The 18,990-nt window shown below is 39.0% G+C and overlaps 1 protein-coding gene across 5 annotated transcripts in view; it reads left to right on the top strand.

Annotated features, from left to right (window-relative positions):
- Nucleotides 1–18,990, top strand: part of IGSF11 (immunoglobulin superfamily member 11) — a 211,190-nt gene that overhangs the window by 155,321 nt on the left and 36,879 nt on the right. The window contains exons 1-2 of one of the 5 annotated variants that reach the window (XM_047725614.1): nucleotides 17,075–17,100; nucleotides 17,766–17,811. The exons of the other annotated variants lie outside the window; for them this stretch is intronic. Of the exons in view, the coding sequence (XP_047581570.1) occupies nucleotides 17,778–17,811 (34 nt within the window). The 5' untranslated portion in view covers nucleotides 17,075–17,100; nucleotides 17,766–17,777. Of the gene's footprint in view, nucleotides 1–17,074; nucleotides 17,101–17,765; nucleotides 17,812–18,990 lie in introns of those variants that run through there. 5 annotated transcript variants of the gene reach the window in all.

The raw sequence follows: 18,990 nt of genomic DNA, 5'->3' as shown, positions 1-18,990 counted from the left end.
GGAAATGTTTTATTTTAAATTTTAAATTGAGCTGCTTATCTGATTCAATCTCATCTTCAGTCATTTCTGTGTGTTTTACATGCATATACATATACCTTGAGATGTAGTGTTAGAATGGTCATTAATAGTGTGGGAGAGTCCTCGTAACTGAGGAGTGCATTACATCCATTTCTGGATAGTTTAAACCTCTGTCTTCAATGTCATCTTCCTCTTTATTGATCACTTCTATAGAAGATGAGGTGGTGGTCCCCACTGGAATCTGGCTTTAATGGAGAAGGGGAGGTAAGGGAAGCAGATTGTTACTTTGAGGATATTTTCATTAGGAAACTGGGATAAAGAGAACAGACCTGTGACCTCTCACTTCTTCTTTTGGGGGGGGGATTAAAATATGAAAAAAAAATACTTAACCCTTTGAAAATCATGGGTAATGTGGTTATCTTACTGTTCTCATAGTCCTCAGCTCAACAGCTGCTTTCTTCATTAAGACTTTATTAATGCTGTTCTCTCATTGATGTCCAGTGTGGGTAGCTGATTTTGTTGCCAGAGTCTCAGATTGTATGTAGATATAGATATAGATAATATTTGTTGGATGCCTCTGAAGTTGGTAGTTTATTCTTTGGAAGCCATTTTTCATTGGAAGCACCTAGTAGTCTCTTTTCATGTGGCTGAGTCTGAAAACTACAGACAGCTTTGAAGAGCCATGGAATTGTCTGAAGAGAATAAATCAGAATGTTATGAGATTCTCTCTCTCTAGTTCATAGGGTGCTGGGAGAGTGGCCTTCTGGGGATCAGGACATGAGATGGCCTGCGTTGTACAAAGAACAGTAGTCAGAGTCTATGGCTCCTGCTGCTTCTGGTCTCCAGTTGGAAGATACTTGGGGAGAGGAGAAAAGGATTGAACTTTAAAAGTCATTTGGAAGGAACACATTATTGATACTGTACAAGTTGTTATACCTTAAATCTGATAGTGCTTTACACTTTTCAAAGCCCTTTAACTCAGAAGTTGCTGGAAACACATATTTTATTGTATACAGCTTTTGTTTTCATTGTGGCTAGAGTGGGGCTGGGTAAGTTTCATTCTGGGACCATCAGTTAGACTCTTGTGGGAAGCTGCTAATATTTTGCACAAAAGTGGCTGCTATGTGGAAAGTTCTATCTGTCCTGCCTGTAGTCTCCAGTTCATTACCATTTTTTCTTGTGCCAAAGAAAACATCCCTCTACCAGTCTGTCTGGGCTTCTTCTGAACATCAGTTTGATCAAAATTCAACTGATATACTCTCTGAACCTGAGACCGTTTTGGAAAGACTCATAGGCAAATGGGAGAAACAGACCTTCCACCCCTTCAGATAACAGAGCCCTGGGGCTGTAGGGCAGACTTGCCTCGTCCATTCGCCCCCTGAGCCCAGTGGCTCAGTCACAGACTGCTAGCTAGCTTGAACTCTATGTTATTTTCCCTTAGACTTGAGGAAGACTCACCTGTCTATTGACAGGTCAGCGGTATCAGAACTAACCAAATGTATTAGAGAAATGCCTCTCAAATTAAAGACAAAGTTCACAATCTAAAGCACTTCACCCTGAGAGAAGTAGAAGTAGGTATCTCTTGCATAACATTTATCACCGTTGTGTTTAATTGATTAACAGCTCTATTTCCATTAGATTATTGGTTCCATGAGGGTAGAAACTATGTCACTTATGTTTGTCCCTCTTACCCTGGCCTGGCTTTTGTTAAGCTGCCTGGATTAAAGAATGTAAAATCCAGTAGACCTGGGCACATATAAGCCTGTGGACTGAGGCAGAAGCAAACAGTGAGAGTCTCAGTGCTCCCCAGCCCCTGCCCCCAGCCATTGCCTCTTCCTTCTGTCTTCCCACCTGTCCTCCCCTGCCCACTACACACACACCAGTACTCTGGCCTCACTTCCCTTCCCATTCCTGAAAAGAAGTATATTCTTTTTCGTTAAGTTATTAACAATATACTTGTTATCAAAATATTTTTTCTGGGGCGCCTGGGTGGCTCAGTGGGTTAAGCCGCTGCCTTCGGCTCGGGTCATGATCTCAGGGTCCTGGGATCGAGTCCCGCATCGGGCTCTCTGCTCAGCGGGGAGCCTGCTTCCCTCTCTCTCTCTCTCTCTCTCTCTCTCTGCTTGCCTCTCCATCTACTTGTGATCTCTCTCTGTCAAATAAATAAATAAAATCTTTAAAAAATATATTTTTCCATTTCTCCTCCACTTAAAACCCATTGTACCCATATTTCTTATTGCCTGTTGTTTCCCCATATTTTAATAAAGGGAGCCGTAAAAATGTATCTTCGTGTGACTTCAAATTACTAGATGTAAATAAACAAATTCAGGCCATAACAACATTTCACCATTTAGTAAGAGAACTGAGGCCACCATAATATGTAATAAATCAGCAGTGAACATTGCAAAATTGCCCACTGGGGAGGCCTTCTGACTTCTGGTGTAAGCTTCCAACAGGTGTTTAGCACCTTCTGAGGTAGTAACTAGGCACCCAGAGGTTAGGAACAGTGGTATCTGTAATACTTGTTCCCTCACAAGAGCGAGTCTTGGCGGGGAACACTCATTCATCTGATGTCATGGCCATCTGAACCCTAAGAGGCACTTTTCCTTTCTGTAAAGCAATGCTGTGGGGTACTGTGCTTTCCTTATGAAACTGTGCTCCCTGCCTGGTTGTGGAACCTCTTCATTTGGAAATGTGTGTTTTATGCATATTTGTTGATCCTGTAGTTACACATCAAAGTTAAGCCAAAACAGGGGAACAGTGACCAAAAACTAGGGTAAATAGTATCTGAAAAGAGACTGTAGTCCTTTCTTTCTGCTTTTACCTGGTGGAAGATTCCTTGTGGGTGGAATGGCCACCCACAAGGTGGTTTTCTAGTTTTCTAGTTTTCTAGTTTTTCTAGTTTTAAACTTTTCCCCAGAAGTATAACATACAATGGGCAGAAGGTTGTAATCTTGTAACATTACTATTGTAAAGAGTTTTTCTGCAGCAAACACTGTGAAATCTGGTAGGCTTCAAAAGGTACATTGAATATATTGTAAAGTGCTATATAATTGTTAACAAATGTTAGTGTTATAGAAAAATAACAAGTGTACTATGCTTGTTTCGTTCTGGTTTTTAGTGAGTTAGTCTTCAACAGCAATATAAGATTTCAGAGGAATATGTGATTAAAAAAACATTACTGAGTTCAATTTTGCAGGATTTATATTTAAGTGAGTATATGTATGACATGTATATTTTTTAATCTTCCCTTCTGTTTCTTGCCATTGCAGTTCAATGGTTGCTATGGAGAAGGTTATGGTAGGGACAAGCATCAGAAGGTTAAAAGTCTTCCTGTGTCTGGGACGGAAATAACAGTCCCCCCCTCCCCGCACCAGCATCTCTTTACTCGCTCTCCCCTCATGTGACAGTCTCCCTACAGCAGTGGCGTGCTGAAGGGAGGGCAGCTTGATGCGCTATTTAAAACATATGGAGGAGCTGATTCTCCTCTTTTGCTTTTCAGCTTTGTCACTTTATCATCTTAGTATGGGCACAGAACGGAAGGAAAAGATGTGGACGTACTCAGGTGATCTTCAACTCAGAACACTTCTGGTTTGTGGGAGTGGGTTTTTTCCTTCTGTTTTCTTTGTGTGCTTAAAATTTGTATTCTTTATTTGCTGCTAGGAGGGAGGAAAAGCTTAGAGAAAGGACCTGCTGTAGAACAGTTGGGATTTGGTTAATCTGCTTAGAAATAACATTAATCGGTGGATCAGATGCTGTCAACAATACAGGGCCTTCTATCCCCATTATGGTCCCCATTCTTCTCTTGCTTATTCTTCCTGTACTATCTTTGGTGTCATTTAGATTTATATTTTCACTTCTTATTAGTTATTTGTTTTCTAATGTTTCTTTTATATTTTTCTTTCACATTTCATTTTTGAATTTCACTTCTGCTTTGTTGTAGGAAAGTCTTTTGGCCTTTTACATGGTGGGGCGTGGAGAGTATAGGCATGTACTCACCCACATACCTAAAGTTTTCTCTTAACTTAAACATATGCTGAACTCCATAGAGCTCTCAATAATTTTTTAAAAACTCAGAGCTGTGGGTATGCATCAAAATAAGTGTATGACCATAATTTTCCTGAGAAGTTTCCTGCCACTGGCACAATTACAGGAATGTAGGTGAATACATACTAATTGCTTTCTTCTCTTCTCTGTTTCTTATTTAGTACTGTTTTGGGTTATTTTCCTGAGATCAGATTTAATTACTCTTCTTTAAAAACTTCCTTTTTGCCAGGCATTGAATGTATACATGTATAGTTCTTTTTTGCTTTCATTCAGTAAAATTTTTCTATTATTATTTTTATTATGTTAGTCACCATACAGTACATCATTAGTTTTTGATGTAGGGTTCCGGGGTTCTTTATTTACGTATAACACCCAGTGCTCCATGCAATATGAATGTATACGTCTTCAACAATCTTGGGAGGTAGATGTTTTTATTATTTCTATAAAAATGCCAAAATACAAAAGATCCAAGGGTTTAGGTAGTGTGTACAAGTTTACACAAGATTATACAAGTAGTAAGTAGTGGCCCCTGGATTCCAAGTCCTGAGCCCTTTCCACTATAATTAGGAAGCTGTACAGGGTAAATGTTCGCAAGGCCCTGGGTCAGGCTGGACATTGGTTTGAATCCCAGTTTTATGTAGGAACATTTTTTTTTAAACACCTGGGCCTTGGTGTCCTCATGTATAAAATATGCTAATCATCATATCACCTTCCAGTCGTGTTTGTTACTAAACTAAAAGAGAGTGCTTAGAAGTATATTTGGTACATAAATTCTTGATGAATATTATCCAATACGTATTGGACATTTACTGCATTATGGTCATTGTGTGCAGGGACCTGGGCATACTTAGAATCTGGTGACAAAGACCTATGCCAGAGACTATAAAGTCTTATCACAGTTTAAAGGAAGTATGTGGAGGTATGTAAAGGAGAAATGTAACCTGTTTTGGATCAGGGAAATTTTGAAATCTGAAGGAAATGTAGGAATTAGAAGGGTATGTGGGTCTAACAGGAGAGAACTTCAAGCTGGAGAAACAGCTATCAATCCAGGAGAGCCCAGTGTATTCTCAGGCCTGAGAAAGGTCCACTGTGGAAGGAAGTCATGTAAGACTGACTAGAGAGACAGGCAGAGACCAGGTTAAGCAGAGTTTGGAAGGTCATGGAAAGTACTCCAGAGCATTGGGTCAGTGTGTAATTATGAGGCCCTATTATCTCTCTGCTTTCTCAGATTAGTAAAAGCTTCTAACAGAATAGCTAACAAACTTCCCATTTCCACATTTTAAAAAATTGAAGTGTAATTGACATAACATTATATTAGTTTCAGGTGTACAATGTCATGGTTGGATATTTGTATATTGCCAAATGATCACCACAGTGAGTCCAGTTAATATCTCTTACCACATATAGTTGTGATTTTTTTTTCTAGAGATGAGAACTTCCAAAATTCACTCTCATTGTTTCAAATATGCAGTACAATATTATTAACTATAGTCACCATGCTGTATATTACAACCCCATGACATTCATTTTATAACTGGAAATTTGTGCTTTCTGTCACCCTTTCATCCATTCTGCTCATTTACTACTCTCTTGCCCCCACCACCTCAGGTAACCACCAGTCTGTTCTCTATATCCATGAGCTCAATTTTTTGTTCATTTGTTTTTAATTTCCACATATAGATGAGATCATATGGTATTTATCTTTTCTCTCTGACTTATTTAACTTAGCATGATGTTCTCAGGGTCCATGTATGTTGTCCAAATGGCAAGATTTCATCCTTTCTATCTGTCTGTATTTATCTATATCTGTGTATGTAGGTGTGTATCTATCTACCTATGTATCTCTCTACATACTTTAGAGAGAAAGAGAGCACAAATGGTGCAGAGGGAGAGGGAAAGAATTCCAAGCAGACTCTATGCCCAGCACAGAGCCTGATGCAGGGCTCTATTTCACTACCCCGAGATCATGACCTGAGCCAAAACCAAGAGTTGGATGCTCAACTGATGGAAACACTCAGGCACCCCAAGATATAATTCTTTTTTATGGCCAAATAGTATTCCATTACACACACACACACACACACACACACACACACACCACTTTTTCTTTATCCATTCATCGTTTGACGGACATTTGTTTCCATGTCTTGGCTCTTACAAGCAATGCTACTGTGAACTTGGGGGTGCACGTATCTTTTCAAATCAGTGTTTTCATTTTCCTTGGATAAATACACAGAAGTGAAATTGCTAGATTATTTCTAATTTTTTTGAGGAAACTCCATACTATTTTCCACGTGGCTGCACCAACTTACATTCCCACCTGCAATGCACAAGTGTTTCCTCCCCACCTTCCAGATCTTGGCCAACATTTATTATTTGTCTTCATGGTAATAGCCATTCTAACAGATGTGAGGTAATATCTCCTTATTTTATTATTTTTTTAAATTTTATTTATTTGACAGAGAGAGTATAAGTAGACAGAGCGGCAGGCAGGGCAAGAGGGAGAAACAGGCTCTCCACCAAGCAGGTAGCCTGATGTAGGGCTTGATCCCAGGATGCTGGGATTGTGACTTGAGCCGAAGGCAGACGCTTAATGACTGAACCACCCAGGTGCCCCTCTCCTTGTGGTTTTGATTTGCATTTCCCACTATCAGTGATGTTGAACATCTTTTCATGTACCTATTGGTCTTCTTCTTTCTTTGGAAAAATGTCTATTAGATCCTCTGCCCATTTTTAAAAAAAATATGTATTTATTTTAGAGGGAGGGAGGGGTGGAGGGAGAGAACACAAGTGGAAGAAGAGGCAGAGGGAGAGAGAGTCTTGAGCAGACTCCATGCTGAGTGTGGAGCCTGATGTGGGGCTCCATCCCATAACCCTGAGACCATGACCTGAGCTGAAACCAGAAGTCGGACGTTTAACCAATGACCCACCCAGTTGCCCCTGTCCATTTTTAAATTGGATTGCTTGTGTTTTTGCTCTTGAGTGGTATGAGTTCATTATTTATTTTGGATGTTAGCTCCTTATCATATATGTGATTTACAAATATTTTCTCCCATTCAGGAGGTTGTCCTTTCATTTTGTGGATCCTCTTTCCCTATTCCAGATCTTTTCTTTTTCATCTTATAGACGCTGAAGAATGTATCCACTGTAGAATGCTTTAAACTAGTTAAAAGTTAAACTAGTTGGGGTGCCTGGGTGGCTCAGTGGGTTAAGCCTCTGCCTTCAGCTCGGGTCATGATCTCAGGGTCCTGGGATCGAGCCCCGCGTCGGGCTCTCTGCTCAGCGGGGAGCCTGCTTCCTCCTCTCTCTCTCTGCCTGCCTCTCTGCCTACTTGTGATCTTTCTCTGTCAAATAAATTAAAAAAAAAAAAAAGTTAAACTAGTAATGACAAATTCACAAGATCAAGACATTTTTTAAAAATGGTATTTAGTTTTGGAAGGAGGCAGTGTTATTGGTGAATGAGAATAAAATATTTCAGTCGAGCCATTTTTTTTTAAAAGAACGTAATTGGTTTCAGAATATAACATCCTTCCGGATGGCTTCAGATGGCTTTATTTATTCATAAATATCTCTACTTGTTGATTCAGCCTCTTTGATCACATGAGTGCTTCATTAAACAACTGGCACTCGCTTGTTGGTGCCGAGTGGGACTGTGTGCAGCCGGGGGGGTGGAGTGGAGAGTACATGGCTGTATTTAACAGTACAGGCCATTTGTTTGGCCTTTTGCCATCTGGAAGCTCTAGCTAGTATTTCCCAGTGTGAATCTTCAGTCTGCTAACCAGATTGATACTGGCATTCACCTATATTGTCATGACGCCAGAAAGGCCTACCAGAACATAAACTACTCTGTAATTTCTTTAGAAAACAAAGCCAAACTGAAGCCAGGGAAGACAGGTACATTCTTCCTACCCTGGTCATTGTCCAGGTTAAAACCTGGTATTCAGAAGTTCTTCAGAAAACTAAAAGCAAGGAATTTTTATTCCCCCCCCCCAAAATGGCTTGTCAATGGCAAGTTGAGATTTGGCCAGAGGGTTTCCCCTATAATAAATGGCAGTCCTGAAACACTGAAAACATAGCCCACGGAATGTCAGTTTTCTCTCCCCATGCCTTTGCCCTGTCTCTGAACAGAGGTTTCTGAATTTGAAAGTACAGAGATTTTTTTTTTTAAGTCCTTCATATTATCCTTAGGGCATTAGATTTATTTTAAAATTATACTTATCATTCCTAGGACCCACAGAGGTTTACAAGTCTTGTCCCATCTATTTCCAGTTGAATACAAATCTGAGATTCTTCTTACCATTGTGTCAAGAAATTTAATATCGGTTGTTATTGGGGCTCCCCCATCCACACACAGCAAGGTCTCTTACAGAACCAAAACACTAGGGGAGCCCTCTGGTCTTCCATGGAGTAACTACTACATTCCCCATGTTGGAGCCTCCAGGATCCTTTGAAGTCTTGCCCTGCAGCTTCTGGGCCTCATAGAACAGAAGGAGTCTTAGAATCACAGAGCCCTGGTGTCCAGAGCAGCCATCCTCTTTGAAGCACTGCTGTTTCCTTTGGCCCTCTTCTCCAGGAACTTGGCCAGCTTCCATGCCCTTCCCAGGAGCCCTCTTTCTCCTTTCTGCAAGTGCAGAGGGGGGCCCTCTGAGCTCTTCTCCCCCATTGTAGTTTCCTCCCTGAGCGCAGGCTTTCACTAGAGACAGGAAGCCTATTGTGTTTGGTAGTTTCAGCTTTCCACCTTGCAGAAGCCTGTGAGGGAAGGAATGAGAGAGGGCTTGACAAAGATAGGCTCAAAAGGGGAAGGGGAGATGAATGAAAGAAACAGCTTTTAATGTTTTCACTTGATATTTGTCCTGTTAATGTCCGGCCGTCATATCTTGAATAGTAGTCCTATATTTGGAGAAATTCTCACGTTATGAGTCCTCTTCCCACCATTTGAGGTGTAAACTCAAATTTCAAGCCTCTTGTGTAGCTTGAACTTTGGCTCTCCAGTCATCTGCATGTAGGTGTGACCATGCTTTGGAAGAAGATAGTGTGAGAAACAGGCTCTGTGCTAAGCCCCATGGATAGCTGCAGAAGAGTATAGCTTTGGGGCGTAATGGTGTTGCAAGGTTGAGTGCCAGATAGAGAGCTGCCCTCATTAGAAACTGTGAAAATATCCCCAAAGATCTGTGCCACTTCACAGTCCCTCTAGAAAGCTATAGAAGTTTGAATTGGTCTGCATTCTTGTTCACACTTGGTGTTGTCAGTCAGTTTAACTCATTGTAGTTATGTATCTCAAAGTGGTTTTAATTTCTCTATTGACTAATGAAGTTGCACATCTTTTCACGTTCTTATTACTCATTTTATGTTTTCTATGGTGCCTATAAAAAACTGGGTTCTTGGAGTGCCTGGATAGCTCAGTTGGTTAAGCATCCCACTCTTGATTCTCGTTCAGGTCATGATCTCAGGTTCATGAGATTGAGTCCCATGTCAGGCTCTGTGCTGGGTGTAGAGGCTGCTTGGGATTCTCTCTCTCCCTCTCCCTCTGCCCCTCACCATTCACAAGCATGCTCCCCTTCTTTCTCTCCCTTTCTTTCTCACTTTCTCTCCTCCTTTCAAAAAAAGAAAAAAAAATTTAGGTTCTTATTGAATTGTAAGAGCTATTTCTGTATTATAAATACAAGTCCTTGATGGTTTTGTGTGTGTTTTAAGATTTATTTATTTATTTATTTGAGAGAGAGCACACAGAAGGAGAGGAAGAAACAGACTCCCCACTGAGCAGGGAGCCCAAAGCAGGGCTCGATTTTAGGACCCTGAGATCCTGACCTGAGCCAAAGGCTGACGCTTAACTGACTGAGCCACTCAGGCCCCCAACTTTGATGTGTTTTGAAATTAATTTCTACCAAAATAAGGGTGATATGTTTGTTTTTTTAATAGTGTCTTTTGAAAACAAGAAATTATTAATTTTGAATGTCTAATTTATTATTTTTATTTATTTTATTTATTTTTTTTTAAAGATTTTTTTTATTTATTTATTTGACAGAGAGAAATCACAAGTAAGCAGAGAGGCAGGCAGAGAGAGAGGAGGAAGCAGGCTCCCTGCTGAGCAGAAAGCCCGATGTGGGGCTCGAACCCAGGACCTGGGATCATGACCTGAGCCGAAGGCAGCGGCTTAACCCACTGAGCCACCCAGGCGCCCCATCTAATTTATTATTTTTAAAAATAACTCATGCATTTGTATCCTAAGAAGTATTTTCCTAATTCAGAGTCATAGAGACTTTTTCCTGTGTTTCCTTCTAGAAATGTTATAGTTTTCACTCTTATACTTAACTGTTTGCTCCATTTCAGATTAACTTTTATATAAAGGTCTAAGACAAAGGTAAATTAATATTTTTTTATTTAGAGGTCCATTGTTCTAGCACTGTATTTTGAAAAGAGTATCCTTTCCCACTGAACATCTTTGCAGTCTTTATTGGAAATAAATTGGCCATATATGTAGATCTATTTCTGGACTCTCTAAGTTCGACCTTATGCTAATCTCACACTATCTTGACTACCTTAGCATTATAGTACATTTTAAAATTGGGTATGACAAGTCCTCAAACTTTTTTTTCCTTTTTATAATTTTGCTATTTAAAAAAAATTATTTATTTATTGTAGGAAGTGAGTGTGAGTAGAGGGAGGAACAGAGGAAGAGAATCCTCAAGCCTACTCCCCACTGAGTGTGGGGGTCCATCTCATAACCCTGAGATCATGATCTGAGCTGAAATCAAGAATTGGACGCTTAACCAACTGAGCCACCTGGTGCCCTTCAAAATTTTGCTATTTTAATCTTTGCTTTTACAAATATATATTATAAGCACTTTGGTTATCTCTACAAAATAGCTCCTGCAATTTTGATTAGAATGTACTAAATCAGTAGATGACTTTGGGGACACTTAATATCTAACAGTATTGTCTTTTGATTAATGGTGTGGTTTATCTCTTCGTTTATTTAGGCCCTTTAATTTCTCTCAGCAAAGTTTTGTAATTTTCATTATATAGATCTTATAGAAATTTCATTAAAGTTATCCTTAAATGTTTTGTCTTTTTGATGCCATTATAAATGGTATTATTTAAAATTTTTAATTTTCAAAATTTCTTTGCTATTGTATAAAAATATTTTTGTATGTTTTTTGTATATTGATCTTGACTTCTGCAACCTTACTAAACAAATTTATTAATTAAAATTAGTTGCTTTTCTGTAGATTTAATAGAATTTTTAAAAAAAGATTTTATTTGTCAGAGAGAGAGAAAGAGCGAGTGAGCACAAGCTCACTCTTAGAGAGAGAAGCAGGCTCCCCACTGAGCTGGGAGTCTGATGTGGGGCTGGAGCCCAGGACCCTGGGATCATGACCTGAGGACGAAGGCAGCCACTTAACTGACTGAGCCACCCAGGTGTCCCGATTTAATAGAATTTTTAATGTAGATGGCTGTGTTATCTACAGATAAATACAATTTTACTTTTTATTCTTTCCAATTTATATGCCTTTTCCCACTTATTCTTGTCTTAACTGCAATGACCAGGACCTTCCTTGTTGAATAGACTTGGTGAGAGCAGGCATCCTTAGCTTGTTTCTGATCGTAAGAAGAAAACAACTTATCCATTTAGAATAAGTTGTCTTTGTATCATTAATATGATGTTAGCTGTTGTTTTATTTTGTTTTGTAGATGCTTTTTACCAGTTTGTGGACGTTCCTTCTCTTCCTTGTTTAAAGAATTTTTAAAAATTAATATTCTATAATGAATACTCATTTTTTAAAAAAAGATTTTGTTTATTTGAGAGAGAGAGAGAAAGAGAGAGCCCATGCATGCATAGGGGCAGAGGGAGAGGAAGAAGCAGATTCCCCACTGAGCAGGGAGCTCCAGGTGGGGCTGGATCCCAGGACACTGGGATCACGACCTGAGCCAAAGGCAGATGCTTAACTGCAGATAAAATTAATTTTCTTTAATGGTCAAAGGGCTCTTCAGGCCATCTCTATCTGTTAGAGTGAGCTTTGGTATTTTGTGTCTTTCAGGGCATTTGTTCATTTCATCTCTGTTACCAAATATGTTAGCATAAAGTTATTTATAATATCCTTTCATTATTCTTTCACTGTCTTTTGTATCTGTAGTTATGTCCCTTCTTTAATACTTGTATCTTCTCTTTTTCATTCTTGAACAGTTTGGTTAGAGATATATCAATTTTATTGACCTTCTCAGAGAAGTAGCTTTTGATTTCATTGATTTATCATTTTCATTGAATTTTATTCTTTTCTTCTTTCAACTTGCTTTTGATTTAATTTGTTCTACTTTCTTTTTAAAAAAAGATCTTATTTATTTATTTGTCAGAGAAAGAGAGCATGAGCAGGGGGGAATGACAGAGGGAGAAGCAAGCTCCCTGCTGAGCAAGGATCCTGATGCAGGACTTGATCACAGGACCCTGGAATCATGATCTGAGCCAAAGGCAGATGCTTAACCACCTGAGCCACCCAGGCTTCCCTTGTTCTACTTTCTTAAAATGGAGGTTTGGATTGTTGATTATAAGCCTTCTTTTTATATGAGCATTTAGATGCTACTACTTTTTCTCTAAGTAGTCCTTGCTTCTCATAAATTTTGATATGTTCCATGTTCATTTTGATGTAATTCAAAGTATTTTCTGATTTTCCTTGTAATTTCACCTTTGAAGTGAAGTATTTAGAAGTGGATTTTCATGACTATTTGATAATTTTCTAGGTTTTTTCCTATCATTGAACTTTAATTTGATTCACATTCTTTGTATGATTTTAACTCCTTTAAATTTGTTAAAGTTTATTTTGTAACTCAGAATATGGTCTATCTTGGTGAATATTTCTTGTATGCTAGAAAATAATGTGTATTCCAAGATGTTGAGTAGAGTGTCCTAAAAATCTCAGTTATGTTAAATTATTTATTAGTAATGTTGTTTAGGTCTTTTGTATTTTACTGATTTTTTTATTGACTTTTATCTATTCTATGAATTTGTTCTATGTCATTGTTAATGACCGAAGAGTGTTCCAGTCTCCAGCTACGATTGGTATTTTTCTTTTTCTCCTTTCAATTCTATCAGTTTTTGCTTTATGTACTCTGAGGCCCTGTTACCTGTTATTAGGTATATACACAGGAACATTATGTCCTTGATGAATTGACCTTTTTATCATTATTTAATGTCCTTCTTTATTCCTACTTTAGTGACCTAGCTCTTCTCTCTTCACATGCTGCTGCTTTTTCAAACTCCCCACCAAGAAGAAAGGTCCTATTGGATTTGCCAGGCACCGTTGTATTTGGTAGTGTAGTATCTTTTGACAAAGATCTTCAGACAATTATGTCTCAAACAACTGTCCAGTCTGTAGGTGACAGTTTTGGTCAGGTGCCCATTCCTGGTGCAAACACTTGTAGCCAGTATGTGAATGAGATCCTGTGTCACAAACCATGGTAACCCATGTAAGGAATTGTCTCATTTGCTTTCTCTGAAGGGAATTGTGTGGTCTTGGTAGCTGTCATAATATCATGTCCCATCATATTTGCAAAACCTGGCTCTGGTTTTGTGTCTTGCTTCTTTAAACACTTAATTATAATCAAATAACTCACTTAGTTTTACAAAAGGGTTTGCAAAGACAGATGCCCACAAGAGTTGGGTGGATGTCCTAACTGAGTGAAGTGGGCCATATTGTAGAGTAATAGGGGTTTGGGGATTGTGGGGATTCTGGCAATATGGAGAGTTCATGCTTTGTCTAATAGGGGCAGTACTAATTGTCATGTGAAATGCAGGTCTAATGTTAACTAACATTTATGGTTTTTCAAGACAAGTGGTAATCTGTTAGAATTTTGTGTTATTTAATTGTAAGTTATTCAAAATATTTAAAGAGTTAGAGTGAGTCATATAATATGGGCCAAACAAAGTATGTATGTGAATGATCTGTCACCTTGTCAGTCTGTGGTCACGTGTAGAGGATTGTGATCAAGTTCACCTCAAGTGTTAGGAGCTGTTGTTGAGTAAATCACTCACATAACAGTTATGGCTTGGCATAAAGGGGCCAAATATGCAGATGTATATACTTTTCGATTATTTGAAAAGCGACAAAGGGGAGTGATAATGTAGACCATGAGCATTGGTTGGGTACAGGGCTTTGGGCTCCCTCTGTCTCATCTTGGGGTCTGCTCTGAGGAAATAATCTCAATACCTAGGTCTCCTGCCATGCTGTTTGCCCTTGGTATGGTCCCCAAGGAATGTGTGTGGTTGAAAAGGAGAAGTTAATGAAAAGGCACTGTAGTAAGACCTGAAGGGGAGAACCATAAAACCATGGAAATACAAGACTGCAATACCGTGAGTCATAGACCATGTGAGAGTATTCCCTGCTTTAGCCAGAAGATAAGGATATAATTTTACAGTAGCTTGCTTTTGTATACCAACAATCAAGTTTATCATTTACTATGGTATCAAATAAAGTAGAGATTTGGCACTGATCCTACAAATTGATTAATGTAGATGACCAGCATGTAATAAAGCCATCTACATTGATCAAATTAACCAGATATTTACTCTTCATTTAGTTTAGTACTGTTTTGATGGCCAAAATATAATTTAATGTCAACTAGCACAAACATTATTTTTTAGTTCAGATGGCAGTTTAAAAAAATTCATATAATAAAATTATAATAGTAGGTTTTTTCATCTAATTAGAATTTGCTTACAATGTGAGAAGAAAGTGATTTGTTTGTTTTAAAAATCATTATAATATTTAAGATCTGTGGTATTCCATAGTTACCTTTAGAAAACAAGGAGTGTAGAATTTTTATCTTTTGAAATTTATTTTAGTCTTATGGAAATACGGAACTGAATTTGCATAGGTTAAATGAATTTTACATTTTTTATATGTAAGAAACAGCACTTATGAAATCATAGGGGAATCATATAAGCCAATTAGCATTTTGTGAATGCTGATATTAATATTTGGGGTGACAGGGCAACATAGTCCTCCCAAATTTCCATCACATCTTTTTGGTTCTTTGTTGACTGTACTCCCAGAGGGAAGTAGTCTGGGAGTTGGGCTGATCCTGAAACAGGAGTACATGCGTCAGACATCAGTGAATACTCTGTTATAAAATCTCAGTTGCATTGCTTGTGCCTGTCCTTCTTCTGAATTTCAGGTGTTCTGGCTCTGATGGATTTGCAAGGGACATGTCATGTTCCTTCAGTCTGCAGGCCACTGTAAAATGTCTTTTGTCTGTTCTCTTGGCTACTGTGTAGTGTGGATGGTCCCTCGGAAGACTTCTGAGGATTCTCTGCTGCCAGTTTCTTCTCCTCTGACGGGTAATTCTTGGTCTGAGAAAAGTGTGAATTTCTTTTGGCTTTAAATCTTGGGAAACAAGGGCCTAAAGAAAGAGTATAGACAACTGTTATTTATGATTTCGGCTCCTCAGAGGAAACAGGACCATGTGCTTTATGTCTTTCGTATTTAATTGCTTAGCGTCATCCAGAATTCATGAGTTTACTTAATTTTTCTTGGGTGAAAGTGCTAAGAAAAGATTCAAGCTTGCAAAATGCTGCCAAACCAGCTCCTAAATTATGCATTTCTCATGTAAATATTGCAAATTCTAAGGTATTTTAAATGAATTTTTAATCTAATATTTAGCATTAAAGTTTAAATTCCTGCCTAGAATTTCAAACATGGAAATACACTCTAAAAGGAAATAGGGTTTTTAGTTGTTTCTTTAATAAGATAGAAAAAAATTTAATCATTTAAAATGTGAAAAATACCCATTTCCCTCCTTCTTACTCTTTCTAAGAAATTTTCAATTGTACTCAGTTTAGTCAGTATGTTAAATAGGAACTCTGAGACACAATCCCAAAGCAGCTTTGTCTTCCAGATCTCTTTAAGTTTATTTAAGATCCAGTTTTCCTTTTCCTACATAAAAACTTAAGCAGGTTACACAACTTTTCTGATCACTCTGAGTTTAGAAATAAAGCAAAACCAGAAAAATCTCGACTAACAGATAGTGTGTGTGGTTTCCAGGATGCCAGTGATCCACCCTCTGAGTTCAGAGGTTTACCCCCAGCTTCCTTCTAGTGAGGTCTCATCAGTGAGCCCTCCTAGGACAGAATCGAAGGTGGTCCTGCACTGGCTCTTCTTGTTTTCACATCTCATCATTGAGAGCTCTCAGATGTCCTTGTTCCTGACATATTCCAGGAATGTAGGCCCTGTTGTTGGGGTAGGAAAGGGCTGGGACTTGTAGCTCACCAAGTTCTACAAGGAAACTTCCTCAGAGTCTCTCTAGATGTTTACTCTTGACCTATTTATTACCCGTGTAGTTCTGAAAGCTAGGCAGCCAGTTTTCAGTCATTTTCTTTACGTGAGTCCTTTAGGACAGTTTATTGTACTACGTGCTTTGGCATCTTATATCTTAATAGATAATGTTGTAGGGTCTTGGATGACTATCTTTTAAAATTCTGTTCCATAGAGAATCCTAGTAGCTAAAGAATGTAACAGCCTTTTTATGTTAAATGTTTCTATCTAAAAGAGACTGAGAGTAGAAGAGAGAGAGATATTTATAGGTAAATTGAGCTTCTGTTGCTCAGTATCAGTTTTATTGGTAAGGAAGTAACCTATCACTCTAATCTTAATAGATGTGGTAACATAATTTATTTTCCAAGATATGATCTGTGGAAGAATTTGACATAGTAGAAAACATACTGTATTAGAATTCAGAAGACACATGTCCTGATCTTAAGAACTTTGGCAGTCTAGACAGTTACAGTATGTAGGCTTTTATGTGGAAACTAAAGGAATTGAATTATATCAATTCAGTAACATGTATTTATTGAGTTCTTAATTCAGTGCTTAAAGTAATGGAGTTCTCAGAGGAAGCAAGATGGTGAAGTAGGGGACCCTGTTTCAACTGGTTCCCTGAGTTTAGCTAGATATCAAACCGTTTTGAACACACACGAAATCAGCCTGAGATATAAGAATATACATCTGGATCTCTATAAGCAGAAAAGCAGCTGCTTTTTGCAAGGTAGGATGTGTGGAGTCATGAATCTGCGGGGAGATATCAGAAGATAAACAGAAGGGGGAGGGAGTCTCCATAAGCTGGCTCCTGGAAAGTGATGTAACACCAGAGCTTAAATTGGACCTCTTTGAAATCTGCTCTAGTGAGAGATAGCTCTCTCTGAAAGGGACTCTGAAAATGAAAACGCAGAATTCTAGGTAGGGCATTGTGGTATTGATAGGAGCAACCACAGAGCCAAAGGGGGTTCCTGACCTGGTAGAGTGCCTGAGCAGTGGAGACAGAGGCAGGTTATGGTCAGTGAGCCCAGGAAGGGACTTATCTCCATACACCATAAGCTGGGTGGTTGAGAATCGTTCTCTTGAGCAGCCTGAAAAAATCTGAAACCTGTGCCTGTGACCAGGCAAAAGAGCACAGAGCGGTAGTGTCCCAGAATGGGCTTTAAAGTGGTACCCAGGGGTGCTTGGGTGGCTCAGTGGGTTAAAATAAGCCTCTGCCTTCGGCTCGGGTCATGATCCCAGGGTCTTGGGATCGAGCCCCGCATCAGGCTTTCTGCTCAGCAGGGAGCCTGCTTCCCCCCCTCCCGCCTGCCTCTCTGTCTGCTTGTGATCTCTCTCTCTTTCTCTGTGTCAAATAAAAAAAAAAAAAAATCTTAAAAAAAAAATAAAATAAAGTGGCACCCAGACATGATCCAGGAGCTTTGGGGATGTGCAAGAGCTGGTGGCTCCTCATGACTTTGGAGTCGTAAAGGGCAGTGGTACTCGGGGGGCCCTGGGACAACCTCTGAGAGGGTTGCTGTGGGCATGGTCCACCGGTGGCTGTGGTTTTCAGCAGAGCATATAGAGGTGGAGACTGTTTGTCCCGGAAGGCTTATTAAAAAGGGAAGAATTTTCTGCTTTGGGCCAGAGGGTTGGCTGTGGCCATTTTTGCTCTGATCCTCTGAAGAGGCATGGAAAGCACCCCAGGGAACAAAAGCCACAACAGAGGACTGGTTTCCACTGAGCCCATCCCCCTGACAGGGGGTGGGGCAACTCTATACAGGCTGGGTTACCTGAGAAACAGTGCTCAGGCCCCTCCCGCAGAAGACAGGCTGGAAGAAAAGGTGGATGACAATCCTATGGATCCCATAAGCCTGTAAAATCCCAACACCAAGGGAAATTGTATATTGAGCCCTAGGTGTGGCTTCACGACTTGTTTATTTTCAGATGAAATTCTTTTTTTCTTTTTCTTACACTTTTTCTGTTTTTCTTTCTACCTTCTCATTTCAATTAGATGTTTATTATGTCAATTTATATTTCATAGTCGCTTTTTAACTTCTGTTTTTTTCACACATATATACTTTTATAGATAGATGATTTTAGTCCTTTTTTTCACTCTATTCAATTTTACCTTTATATATACAAGCTTTACGTTCATTGTAATTTTGGGACATAGTGTCCTCTAACACACAGACCAAAATACACCCAAGAACAACTGAAGACTGCTTTGTCAACACTGAGAGAGATTGTAGCCCCATCTCTCCCTTCCTTTATAAAAATTGTTTAAATTTTTAAATTTTATTCCTGTGTTTCATTTTGGCTTTTTTTTATGGTGGTGGCTTCTGAACACTCTGGATTTTGCTGGGATGCATCTTGCTTGGGTGTTGGTTGATATTTTGGACTCTGCTCATTCATTCAACCATCCCTCAAAAGAATGACTAGGAGGAGGAACTCTCAACAAAGAAAAGAACCAGAGACAATGTCCTCTGCTACACAACTAGTGGATATGGATATGAGAAGCTATCAGAGGTAGAATTCAGGCTAGCAATTATAAAGTCAATAGCTAGGCTTGAAAAAAGCATTAGTGACAATACAGAATCTCTAAGAGCAGAAATGAGATCTAATTAGGCCGGACTAAAAA

The sequence above is a fragment of the Lutra lutra genome, chromosome 1, assembly GCF_902655055.1.
Source record: "Lutra lutra chromosome 1, mLutLut1.2, whole genome shotgun sequence".
Lineage (NCBI taxonomy): Eukaryota > Metazoa > Chordata > Mammalia > Carnivora > Mustelidae > Lutra > Lutra lutra.
The sequence above is the reverse complement of the archived record's forward strand: the minus strand, read 5'-3'. Positions and strand labels throughout refer to the sequence as shown.